This window comes from Lampetra planeri, chromosome 2 (assembly GCF_965212315.1).
Source record: "Lampetra planeri chromosome 2, kcLamPlan1.2.h2, whole genome shotgun sequence".
NCBI classification, from domain to species: Eukaryota; Metazoa; Chordata; class Hyperoartia; order Petromyzontiformes; family Petromyzontidae; genus Lampetra; species Lampetra planeri.
The window spans coordinates 36,147,143-36,160,988 of NC_136108.1; the positions used below are offsets into that span (position 1 = coordinate 36,147,143).

General features: G+C 55.6%; 1 protein-coding gene across 7 annotated transcripts in view; it reads right to left on the reverse strand.

Annotated features, from left to right (window-relative positions):
• LOC144732943 (CYFIP-related Rac1 interactor A-like) overlaps window positions 1–13,846 on the reverse strand; it is a 60,723-nt gene that overhangs the window by 22,757 nt on the left and 24,120 nt on the right. For 3 of the 7 annotated variants that reach the window (XM_078614657.1, XM_078614635.1, XM_078614620.1), the window contains one exon: window positions 72–152. In XM_078614657.1, coding sequence (XP_078470783.1) covers window positions 72–141 — 70 coding nt within the window. In that variant the 5' untranslated portion in view covers window positions 142–152. Of the gene's footprint in view, window positions 1–71; window positions 153–8,527; window positions 11,031–13,846 lie in introns of those variants that run through there. The other 4 variants (XM_078614643.1, XM_078614617.1, XM_078614649.1 and 1 more) reach the window with 4 other exon arrangements.

Below are 13,846 nucleotides of genomic sequence, written 5' to 3' on the forward strand. Positions count from 1 at the left end.
GCGACGCACAATCCCCCCCCCCCCCACCCGCGCGATCGTTCTCTCGTTTCCGGGCGCAAAAAAAAACTTACTTTCAAAATCCAAGAAAAAGCGTGGAATATTCTCAATATCCTTGGATAGGACCTTTAGCAGATTACCCATTCCACAACAACCTATGCAAAAGAAAACATTCACCGATTAGCGCAATTCGGCGGGGGGTTAGAGCAAGTCACGGTGCGTCATTCAACACAACATCGCATGTCGTTCAACCGAGGCAGCGCGACGCAAACGGCACAAGACGACCGCACTCGCCCCGTCTTGTTCTCTTTCAAATCGCGCGTGTGGAGCGGAGCGGCCGTGCCCGCTTCCCGCGCTGCGTCGCACGGTGCTTCCCGCTACAAACCACCGCAGCCGGGGAAGCCACGAAGCACCGTCGCACGCGCTGCCCGCGACTCGGTTACCACCAAGCCAGGCGTGGGCATCCCACGGCCCGTGGGTAGCGCCAAGCCCGTGGCTTCGTTTCGCAGGGCGCGTGGTCAGACGAGGTCTGCCGCGTGTCCACGGTCCGCACGACGACCAGTCCGTATCGGTCACCGCGAGCGTCAAAGGCGCACTGATAGGGTGCTAGAGGGAAATAAGTTCGACCCGACAGCCACCGCGTGTTTCTAACTTGAGCGTCGCCACCTCTGCCACTGCAGTGAACACAAGAGGCTGTGGGGCGAGCGTGTTAACAGCGTGTGGTCTAGCTAAAGGCGTTTGTAAATCCTCAGTAAGCAAATGCACCTCTGTACTGGACTCCGTAGTACGGTCAACGTCAACCAGTCCGCGTGCCCAAGCGTTGAGGAATGCTTTCTCGGTGGTGATGCGCAGCTACTGCTTAAAATCCTTCATTTAAAGCTGCTTATGTGGAACGACCGATATTCGCTTTCCACTAAGCAGTATGGATGTTATCTACTCTACAGAAACTCTGGCCCAAGTTGACCTTAAACTCGCAACATTGTGATTGCGAGTTTGCCACTCCGACCTTTACTGCCACCTGGCCGCCAAATGCATTGAACCCAGCGCCAAGCTGTTATAAGCGCACCGGTCAGAAGGCTGTGCTCGGAATGGATGGGGCAACGTGCACGGCACCCCGAGGCGCCACGTCCAAATGCTGAATAACGCCATGCAAATCCTGATCCTTCATACTGCACTTGCAATGTGAAACATGCAGGAGGCGGGAAGGAAACAAATTAAAACATATTAAAAAAATATGTAAACGCCTTCCAACTAAGGTTGAAAGCGTGGATGCAAGAACTCTGTTTGTCAGGGGGAGGCACGATAACCCTCATCAGGATGATCACAACTCCAGGGACTCGCTCGAGGGAAAACCGGCCACGTTGATCAAAGAGATTCCCGCGCCCTCTCCGGCAGATCCGCCGTTATCCGAGCGCCGTGCGGCTTCCTACGCGCCCGGCACGAGCGCTGCCGCTACCGTCGCTAATTAAACTCCCCCGAGGAGGACAAACGCGCAGTGGCAAGAAAGGGGAAATCAAGTCGACAAAACCCTCGCGTGCTCATTCCCAACTCTTAGCGTGTTTTGGTTCCATCCCTGGCAGCCGGTTGAAACTGGCCGCTCGCACTCGGGGCTGTTCCCTTCCCCTGCGCGCCGTGAGCACAGCGACCCGGGCACGTCTTCGCACGCTGGGCTACAACAAACGCTCTCCCAGTCGGCACTTTCCATTCACGGTTTGTGGCGCAGCTTCGACCGCTTGTCCATTTATGGTAAAGTAAGCGAAATTTAATTATAACGGGGTCAACCGCACGACAGCCGACATGAGGCGATAGGCCTTCGGACGCGTTCGCGGGTTTTTGTCACGAGTCGTTCCGCACAAAGTCCAACGTTTTCTCCACGTGTTTGGGGGCTTCGAGAAGCGAAGCGTCGGACATCGCGCCGAACGACACGCGGCGTGACCCGAGAACGCCTCGGAGAGCCGCACAGTAGCGCGACTGCAAGATGACACTGGTGACAAGTCTGCTGTAGTTTAACACGTGAGCTTTCACGACCAATATTATTCACCGTAAAATTACAGTGAAGAGGGTGAGCGATGAAGCCGCGTGACCTCGGTGGGGTCAACGCCGCCCGCCCTTCCCAAAGGCCCGCCAGCCGAGTTCGTCCATTATGTAACGTCACCCAGAGGCACCCACAGAGCACATTGTGGACGTGCAGCGTCGCCAGGCACGGGATCGCGAGCGCACTTCTATAAACTGCACTTATGGGTGTTTTTTTAAAGGAAAAATAACGTCTTAGAAAACGGTCGTACTTCAGCAAGAGAAGGCGATGCGATAAGCGCTCGTTTTGTAGATTTGAAAGAGGAGTTGCGAGCGGCGAATCGCAAGCGGCGGAAAGGGCGGAGGTGAACGGAGGGGAGCGGAGGGGAGCGGAGTGTCACCCCGGGGTGTGCGGGCAGCACTAGCGGGGCGTGCGGCGTGACAGCGTGGCACTGCCTCCACACGCGCTCGCCACTCCTGCGCACCGGACACAATACACGCGGCGCGCCATCAGGCAGCGAGAACCTGGAGCGAGCCCTCGTCATCGGCACCGGTAACGCTGACCTTCTGCTTTGCGGGACTCGGATTAAGCCGGCGCAGTTTAATTCCCGAAGCCACGGAATAAACTCCGGTGCACACGATGCCGTGAAGCGTGCGCGACCGTGCACCTCCGCTTTGTAACGCGCCGACACACCGATGGGCGCGAGTCTCCTCCCACGTGGCGCGCCCGTGTCATTCCTGGCCACGCCCGGCGGCGCGGCCCCCGTGACGGCGGCGGAGTGGGGGTCTCTGCCGTGCGTTCCTTCCCTCGAACAAACTCCAGTCGCACGACGCGTTTTCCGACACGACGTCAAATATTTCGCTCCACGTGCCGGGAGCCGCTTGAGCGAAACGTCGGACGTCGCGCCGAACAGCTACGGTAGAACCTGGACACGCGTCAGAGAGTAGTACGGCACAACCACGAAATCCTGCGCAGCAGTAATGTAGACCGCCTGCAATGTTGCGGTGAAATGGGCCCCTTTGTGTAGATGGAGCATCGGTGCAAATAACAAACTATGCGCCCACTGGGACAGCTGCCACTGGGGGTGCCCTTTCAAATGTGTTGAGATGAGATGCGACGTAAAGTGATCCGATACGCCCCAGTGTAGCGGGGGGCGCTTGATCAAAGACAAATCTTTATAATTAACCCCGCAACATTTGCTTTATTCTGAAGCCGAGACACAGAAGGCCGAAACTGGTTCAAAGTTTGCTTAATTAAACAAATGCTGCTGGCAATATTGGTTCAAAAAGACAATTGGCAGAATGACTAAGATATTTGTGTTCACGTGCAGACACAGAATGGGGTTCTGCTCATGCAGAGTGGCGGTTCCACCTGTGTCCAGGCTGAACGCCGTGATGCAAGGTTTGCCGCTTGGGAGAGATTTCCCATGACAACCTCCTGGTGGTGTTAACCTCTGTCAAGGGAAATCTGTAAGTCTTTCCAGGGCATTAAAAGTCCCAGTTTTTTGTACGTTGTCTAATAATGCACTTCCACTAGAGAATGCAGCTCTCTCCTCTGCTGGTGCTGTGACATATTCTTCTTTCCATGAGATGTCCTCGTTTTTTGTACTCAGTACGGGGGTCGGTTAAATGGAGACACCTCTGACGCCGATCGTGTTCCTTGCGACCGCCCTCTGGACAACTCCGCCAAATGTGGGCAACTTCACGAGATGTGGGCAACTTCACCAGATGTGGGCAACTTCACCAGATGTGGGCAACTTCACCAGATGTGGGCAACTCCACCAGATGTGGGCAACTCCACCAGATGTGGGCAACTTCACCAGATGTGGGCAACTCCACCAGATGTGGGAAACTCCGCCAGATGTGGGAAACTCCGCCAGATGTGGGCAACTCCGCCAGGTGTGGGCAACTCCGCCAGATGTGGGCAACTCCACCAGATGTGGGCAACTCCACCAGATGTGGGCAACTCCACCAGATGTGGGCAACTTCACCAGATGTGGGCAACTCCACCAGATGTGGGCAACTCCACCAGATGTGGGCAACTCCACCAGATGTGGGCAACTCCGCCAGATGTGGGCAACTCCGCCAGATGTGGGCAACTCCGCCAGGTGTGGGCAACTCCGCCAGATGTGGGCAACTCCACCAGATGTGGGCAACTCCACCAGATGTGGGCAACTCCACCAGATGTGGGCAACTCCACCAGATGTGGGCAACTCCACCAGATGTGGGCAACTCCACCAGATGTGGGCAACTTCACCAGATGTGGGCAACTCCGCCAGATGTGGGCAACTTCACCAGATGTGGGCAACTCCACCAGATGTGGGCAACTCCACCAGATGTGGGCAACTTCACCAGATATGGGCAACTCCACCAGATGTGGACAACTTCACCAGATGTGGGCAACTCCGTCAGATGTGGGCAACTCCGCCAGGTGTGGGCAACTCCACAGGATATCAGTAACTCCACCAGATGGCGTAGGCTCCACGGAGGAGGCGACGCAGGGGGCGGCAGGCGGGCCCGTGGCGACCTCGCGGGGCAGCGCCCACCCCCCCCTGTACGCTTTGCGCTCCGCGAGAGAGAGAAAGGTGAGGAGAGTGCCGCCAATTGAAAAGCACGCGAGGTCTCGCTAGCAGGCGGCAGAGGTGCCCCCCGTAAAACCTTGAGTGGGCCGCACCCGCAGTCCCCATCAATCTCAAGGACAGCAGGTCTCGCGGCGGCCGTTAAAATATTAACGCGGGATAATGATGCGCGTTGATTTACCACAGCTCGGGGACGTCGCGACATCGTGCACCGCCACTTCAAAGCCACCTTGCTGGTGCCGCGCCACAGTGGAGAAGCGAACGCCTACCCCACCCCGCCCCCCGCCCCCCACCACGATTCTCATCAACGTCGGCGCTGCGGCACGACAGCGCAGACTTCCATTGCTGCTGGCCTCTCCCCGCCGGTTCTATCAATTGTGCACTCTCGCTGTCACGTGACGTGATTCTGGGGTATCTCGTGACGTGGGGTTGGTGATCAAAACGTTGTATTTTCATTGCTTCTGCACTAGATTTGGCTAAATTCCTGCTCTGAGAATTAAGAAGCCAGCTTGGCTGCCGTGCGTCGAACATCACTCTCATGCACAGGGCGGGTGGGACAGCGATGCCCTCCACGGTGTGCGCACCACTGGCAGCGGTCTCAGAGGTAGCTCTGCAAGATCCACTTCCACAGGCCGTTTTCCGACGTGAACGGTTGCGCCACTCAGCGAGGTTTACCGCGCGCACGCTTCGTCTCGCGACGTGAGGCCGGCGGCACGTGGGGGGCAGGGGGTAGGGGTGAATAACAATCAAAAGAGGAACCTTCAGCCGCTCGCTGGCATCACGCTCTACTTTGGCAATGCCTCCATTTCGTAACATCATCAAAGACCGACTCATCGCCAAGCCGACCACACGCACGTAATGCCAAAACCGTCGGCGAGCTCGCTGGCCGGGCACCCCACGTGCCATGTGGACGCGCGGAGTGTAAACTCACCGCCCCGCAGCGCGGAGAGTTACAACACGACGGAGGCAGCGCGCGATAAGCGGTTGGGAAACAACGGACGTCCCTCGTCGGGTCGATACCAACGCTTGCGGGTGACGCGACAACCCTGGCGGGATCGTGACCGCGGGCTGGGAGATGCGACGTGGGGGGTGGAGGTGAGGGCAGGCCACGGGGCGAGCGGAACGGCGTGGAGAGGGCATCGGGGGGGGGGAGTGCACGCGAGAGAGCGAAGCCGCGCCGAGATCCACGGTGACCTCCGACAAAGGTTTCAGTGACCAGCTCGGTGAAGTATGGGGAGTTCATTAAGAAAAGCAGCTGTGGACAAGCCACGCCGGTTGTCCAGTTAGGATCGCTGCCCCTGGAATGCAGGGGGCAGACACAAAAGAGTGAAATGTCTCGCACTGACATTATAACCCAGCGTGGTGAGAACAATTTCATCCAAGTGCCATGCCGCAATGTAGCGACAAAACTGGTTCAGCATGGGCACAGGCGTTCGGCTTGAGGCGCTGATGACAATGCCCAAGTCCCACATCGCCGCAGGCTAAATGGCTGGCGCAACCGGCACAATGAAAAACAAAGGCAGGCAAGAAAACACCTGTGAATAATGCAGAATAAAGGCGGCGTGAATTACAGGAGTGGGGTGGAGAGGCCAGGTATGAAGGAGGACGGGCACACGCTCACACCCACACCCCGCGGCACGCGCATTCACGAGCGCACGCAGACACTGCCACATTCAAATGCGCCGTGGTGGTGGTGGGGAACAATCACACTGCAAAAGAAGTTCAACATACATACATCCTTCAACACGTACACACACAGCGCTGCTGCAGGGCATCTGCTGTTAGCGAGCATCAATCAAGCCTAGAAAGGCCTTACAAGTGGGCGGAGTGTGGCAAACGCCACGCCTTGCCGCCTTTGTATCCCTAGTGAAGACATCGACGTAGGAGGCCCAGGACCGGTTCAGATATTCGTCACTGGGAACTGAACTCGGGTCGCCGGGCTCGGAGTGCAGCGCGCAAACCGCTCCACTACTTCTCACAAAAGATAAAGATCCTTTTTACTATATCCTTGATCGACTTTTGGGGGTAAGTGCTGTTAACAGGCACCTTATAAAGGCCGGGACGGCACACGAGAGCGTAGATTGCCAGCATCACGCCCGGCCGCCTTTCTCTCCTGAGTAGCAATGTTTACACACTGCACCAGGTACTCATTTGAGGCCGAGTCGATCTAGGAGAGGCCCAGACCCGGTTCAGAAGTATGTATGTTGAACTTATTTCACACCGTACACGTAGCCAATCGTGCTAATCAGAGGTGCCATGAGCGGGAATTGTTGTTGGCCATGAGCGGGAATCGAACTGGGGTCGCCAGTTTCATGGCGCAGCGCGCAAAATACCACTCCCCGCAATACACACACGCACGCACACGTGAATGCGCGCGCACGCACACATGTGTGAATGCACACGCACGCACGTGTGAATGCACACGCACGCACGTGTGAATGCACACACACTGAGAGGGGACTGTGGGTGCGGGCCGCTCGCAGCACCCCGAAGTGGACGGAGCGCATTCCAACGCGCGCCGCAACACGCCGGGTGTGCTGCGGCCGTCTGCCGAAAATGCAACGGCAACCCTGCACGGTTTCATCGATCCATCTCCTCTGCGGCCGTGCTCTCTCCTACACGTTTCCTGTCTTGGCTGAACATGCAGAAGTTACAATAAATTGTTCAAATCACAACAAATTATCCGGACTCTTGGCGCTGTAGATTCTGCGTCTGCTAAAACTGTCTTGCCTGGAGTAGATCGCCGCATTCCTACGGAGTGGATCAGCACATCCCTACTCATCCCACTTCCAGGGGTTCATTGTGACCGGCATGTCATCTTGTCACACAAGATCAAATATAATTCCAAATAAATTTGACCAAAACATTGCATTTTTGTTTGTGACAGGCAGCACTCATACGAGGGGTAGAGAGAGCAGTGCCACCGTGCATCCGGTGACCACATCAGTGGGCGAGTGATATCAGAACCAGTCCCAAGCCCTCTAACCCCCTTCACCAACCTCGCACTGATCAGCGTGGTGAAGTATGGTAAAAAAAAATCCCCATGACTGGCACGGTGTGGGGAGGCCTTCATCCAATGGTGTATTGAGAGTGGCTGTAATTGACGTTAAGAGGAAAGTCAAACCGCAGCGCACATGTTTGTGTGTGCGGCTGTCTGCTTCCTCGTGATACAGCCCTCTCGATCGACCAAGATTAGGGCAGCAACATTTCCCAAGTTGCCGTTCAGGGCCGGCCCTCCACACGAAATGGCGGGAATAAAAAAAATACATGTCCAGTTCGGAAGTATTGCAGAAACGTAGCCGTTGACAACAACATACTTTTAGATGCTCAGCTTCTTTAAAAAAAATGGGCAGGTGTGGTTTTGTTATTTCAAACGAAGCGCTTGCCACATCATGGCATATACCAGCAGATCTACATTATACGGGGCCACATTTACATCCATCAGCCTATTGACTCTTTACAGACAATTTTTGCCCAGCGGTGTCGGTTTGCGCAGATCACGCTCTGAACCAGGTCAGGCTTATTTAGCAAATGCTATTGACACGTGCACTCCATATCAGTGATGGAGCCCTGTCAAAAGAGAAACACTGTTCGTGCGTTCTGTACAACTTCACGTAGCTAAACACGTTTGTTCCGTTTCGGAACACATTCACGGACAGATAAGATTTGAAGGAATGTTTGCATCTTAACCACGTTTGCTCGCTCCCGCCCAGCTCACATTCCTCCACAGCTCACCGAGAGAGCTTCACTCCTTCGCACGTTGCACCGGCGGCGCTCTGCGTGACCGATTTCAGGCCCAACCGAGGCCTCCTATCAACACAAATCCCGGCGAAAATCCCCAAAAACAACCGCGACACCCAGCAGGTCAGGCGCTTCACCACGCCGCCACCGCTAAAATGATTCCGGGCGCCGACCGCTCTCCGACCTCGTGACCTCACCTCCGAGGTGCCGTGGACGTGCACCTGTCACGGGGTCTTGCACGTAAAACTGAGATGTCACGCAAGGCGGAGAGTGAAGACCCTGAGACCAACCAGAGCGACGTTAGATGTCATCTCTCTTTCTTTTATTAATCACAGTGGCAGAGCACAGGGCCCAAAGGCCAAACACATCAAGCGGTCAGCAATAAACAGCGTTATCAGAGATGTAACAGATAAGGAGTCAACGTATTTCTTCAATTGACCAAATGTTATTACGAGAGCTATGAAAGAGACGATGGGAGGGAATTACAGAGTGGAGCCGTGCGAGATAAGAAGTGGAGAGAGAAGCCTGTGACCAGCAGTGTGGGTGAGTGGGTGTTTGAATGAGCGGGCGAGTGAATGAGTGCGTGCGTTGGTGTGACCTGCAGTGCGGTGGCTGAACAGTGCAGATGAGACGAAGCGCCCTGCCTGGTCGGTAGACCGAGTCCTCAACACGGGTGGATGAACCAATGAGCGATGTTCACGCGAAGAGTAACCACGGCAGTGGCAGCCATAGAAGAGTGATAGGGAGGCGACTGACCGCTGGCAAGGCGACGGCTGCCACACCCAGCAAGCAGCACTTGTCGTCTGAGACGAGGGCACACGCAGGCGGTCGGCAGGGTCACATGGGCGCCAAGTCCACGAGCTGACATGGAAGCCGCGAGATTGCTCGATTTCCTGAACACCCGTCGCGCCGCTTGCGGTCGCGCGTGCGAGCGCATGTGCCGATGTGCGCATGTGCGCGTGACGCCCGATAGGATTTTTTCAACGAACACCGAGCAGCGCTTGCTGCATTCGCTGCCGTTAAGAGAACCCTCTCTTCGTCAAGGGCTACACGCGAGTCGGTAAACATCACCGACACCACCGCCGTACGTCACCACGCTGGTCGGTGCGGGCGCGGGTTTGTGAAGGGAGCACGTGCTGCCTCGTCTCTCGCCGAGCACGCGACCGGCACCGCGTGCCCCCGCGAAGTCCGACAGCGATCGCCGCCGCTCGCCGGCCTCAACGCAACCCGAGCCATGGAGACCTCCGGGCCAGGCGGCGCTGCCTCGCTCACGAGTCGGGAGGCTGCGTGCGTTCATGAGAGGGCGGCTACCGGCCAGGTGGCTTGGCCGTAGAGCTCGCCATCGGAAGGTCGCGAGTTCATACCCCGGTTGGGGGGGGGGGATTTTACTCGGCTCATCATCCGTCCGGGGTCGACTAAGGTAGCGCCGCCTATTTGCGGTAAAATCAACAGCGGTTGTCCTTTGGATAAACTTTAATTTCCACGCCGCGTGAAATTTCCACCGTGGCCTCAGGAGCTGGCTGGGAACAGGAGATGAGCGCCGGTGGCCTCAGTGCTCATTGCGCAGGAGATCACTCGGTTCGCGTTCTCTGCTCCCGCGTGCAGGAATGTGAATCGTTTCGGAAATCCGGATGGATTTGTTCGAGGCAACGGTGAGCACGACTTGGGGCTTCATGAAAGGAGCTTGCAGAGCCACCCTCCACCCCCGCGGCTCACACGGAAGGGCCACAGTCCCACTCAGCCGGCGGCGATCGACTGCCCTCCGCGGAGACTCGCAGATAGCAGAGTGTGCAGAACTTGCGCCTTTCATCTCCCACGCTAGGCCCGGGTGCAGTGCAGACTGCGTGCCCAGCACAGCAGCTCTCGCTAAAGGTCAATGCAATGATGCAAAATCAATACACACACCACACACGCACTCGTATACATACCTACATTCAGACATTAACACACACACACACTCCCATGCAGTGCACAACAACAAAGATCCCCCGTATGGCCTTAACAGACTGTTGGGGCAAGTGCTGTTAACGAGCACCTATGAAGGCCGGCACATGAAACGAGGGGGTTGGTGATGATGTTAACACACCGCATCAGGTACTCATTTGAGGCTGAGTCGACGTAGGGAAGGCCCAGTACCGGTTCAAACAAATTTCACTGGTGTTGGTCGTGAGCGGGAATCTAATTCGGGTCATATGGTTCACAGGGCAGCGTGCTAACCGCTCCCCACACACTCACACATGACAGTCTCACACACATAAATACGCAAAAAAGACAAAGAGCCCCCGTATAGCCTTAACAGACTGTTGGGGCAAGTGCTGTTAGCCAGCACCTATGAAGGCCGGCACAGCTCACGAGGGGGTGGGTGGCCAACACCACGCCGGCGGCCTTTGTCTCCCAAGTGGCGATGTTTACACATCGCACCAGGTACTCATTTGAGGCCGAGTCGACCTAGGGGAGGCCCAGGACCGATTCAAATAATCGTCACAGGTGTTGGCGGTGAGTAGGAATCGAACCCAGGTGGCCAGGTACGTCGGGCAGCGCGCTAACCGCTACACCACCGCTCCCCACATACACACATAATCACACATACTGTACACACACATAATCACACATCCACACACACATAAATACTTCCATTAATATTCATGGCAATAGGTTTGAAGCTCGAAGGGCAAGAAGCAGCCCTAATTAGTAACTTCCCGTGGAAGCTATTCATTAGGCATGTCACGACCCCCCCCCAACGCACCCCCACCCCACAGTGATTTAATTCTCACAATCCAAGGTCGCCAATCGATTCGAGATTCAAGAATCAAATGTCTCATTTGCAGTCTTTGTTTGACCCATTTAGCCAAAATGTAACATCAGTGAAATAATTTTCGTATCGAAGTTCAGCAACGGTGAATGATCGACTCTTAACCATCCAATCCGACGCATGCATCAAGGGCATAAGGATCGATGTCGCTCAAGGAATCGATGCATTGCTACATCAGATGGATACGTCGCAGCCCTCTATCACCCCACTGCTGCATGGAGACTGCCCCTCCGCACACCATGCCGGCCATGTGGATTGCTTGACCATACCGCGCCATGCTGGCCAATGCGGGTTGGTGAACGCGGGGATATTCCAGAAACCGTTCAGACATCGCTCGCTGCCGACGTTAGCTACGGCCGGGAGTCAAACCGAGGTCGCCGGGTTCAGAGGTCGGTGCTCCATCCACCGCGCCCGCATCGTTACGTGCCGCCTATTGATTGCAGGGGCGGTCCTGTGGCTTCATCTTCCCCCTGCGTCACCACGCCCCCCCCCCACGAGACGGCAGTGGAAGTGGCGAGTGAGCGCGGGGCACCGAGGAAGGGAACGGTGACGTTCACGCGCCCTCACCCGAGGCTCAATTTCTCACCAAATATTTTCCGGGTGGCTGGGAGACCCGAGTAGGTGGTGACACGTGGCCGGCCGCGGCCAGGGACGGAGTGAAGGGGAGACCAAAAAATATGTCCTGCGCAGCGCCCGGAAAATCCCCCTCATCGCGCAACAGCATTACCGGCAGATTAGCGCCGGGCACAGACCGAGTCTCGTGCCGGATTTGTACCAAAGTTCGTGTCACATTGTGGCATGCTTTATCCACCACCACCACCATCATCACCAACATCGTACTCCATGGTCCATCCACTCCTAGGTAGAGGCTTGCCCATGCAATTATCCTTTTTAATTAAAAATGTGGATTTAGGTCAATGCCTGATATGAATTTTCAACGTTTTATTTTTACTTACGTGACTTATGTAGCAATTATAATTGAATCATAATTAATAAAACACTTTTGTTTAACCAGGTTTGAGCATATTTTTATTTTACCATATCTCGCGGAAAAAAATTTACCCGGCTCAGCATCGTTACCGGTGGACATTTTGATGCAACTGCGTGCATCATGGGAGCGCTGTCCGTGCCACCCACTCGTGGCGTGAGCACACAAAGAGGAAGCAAAGCCACGACGCCCTGCCTCAAACAAACAGAGACCTCATTTAGAACCTCCTAGTGGTCACAAGTCTGGGTGGTGGCAAGCAGGCGCAGTGGTAACACTCGTGGCCTCACAGCTAGAATCGCCTGAGTTTGATTCGCAATGCAGGTGCCTTTGTATGTTCTCTCTCTCCCAATGTTCTCCATGGATTTCCTCCTGCTTCTCTGTTTTCCTCCTTTAGCGAAAAGACACGTACAATGTCACGGGTATTGGCATAAATCCCAACGCTAAAACTTTACCTGAAACTTACTCAATTGGGATCACGCACTGCAACATCGCCCCCTACTGTGAAAACTCGGTGAGGCTTTTATGGATAAACAAGGGATAACAATAAGAACAATATGGAACTTCCTAAGAGAGTAATCGGCAATTCTTACAAATCAGCTGTCGCAAGACATCCGTGGGGCTGCTTGAGGAACAGGTGAGGACAGAGGGACTGGGAGGGTCTCGGAATGGGAAAGCGATTCATGTCGACACGAAGCTGCGGGGCAGAGGCATCCCTACGGCCGGGTCCCCGAAACTTGGCCCGGGCTCGCTCGTCCACTCAGCAAAGCGCAAGTCTGGAGGAGAACGTGGCAGGTAAGTGTTGTAAACATAAAAGTCAAACTGATCTCCGGCGCCAATGAGCCTTGAGGCGGTGCTCATCTCCTGTTTACAGTTCTGAGCCAGTGGTGGAAATTCCACATTCCTATACCAGGGGCAAGTCCCTCTAAAGGGCAACCATCGTCGACTTCCCCACAAAGCGGTGCAGACAGGATCGGGCAAGAGACTATTGCGCTGGGCGGAGCGTATGGGGGATGGCGGAAGGCCGGTTGGTGGGACGGGCATCGGATCCATCTTGACGCGTGCGGAAACCCAGCGGGAAGACCCCCGGGGTGGACGACGGGGGACTGAGCGCGTGTCGACTGCGCAGAGGGTGGAAGGCCTTGGCGAGGTGCGGTCGCCACGATCACATCTCGATTTCGATCATCCGCTCACAGGAAGAGGTTTACGCTCGACAGACGACGCCGAGGGGTTTCAGAAACACCGAAACGCGTGGGGTGGGCCGCCAGATGAACCGCGTCGGCGCACATCACGCACGCTTCGTCGCTCAAACGAGCCACGGCGTTTAGCGTCTTTTCAGCAAATGTCAACGCGGGGCGGGGAGAAAGCGCACTCGGGGCGCGGCGAGAATCGCCCCCACCGCCGCACATTGCAGCACATTGCAGCACACAGCGGTGGAATTGAGAAATCTTCACGACGTTTCCTTTTACAATCTCAATAACCACATGCAGCTTCACGGAGGTTCTTTCATTACGCAAAACATAGCCATGAGATGGCCTCAGTCATTTCGCTTGTGGGCCCTAATGTAAGCATGCAATTAAAAACCACACTTCATGATATATGCTTTATATATATAAAAGTATTTTATGAAGTAACTCACTTCCTGTGCGGCGAGATGATAGGCGCAGGGGAACTATAAAGACAACTGACGCCGCTGCAGCTACCGGCCTCCCACGCACC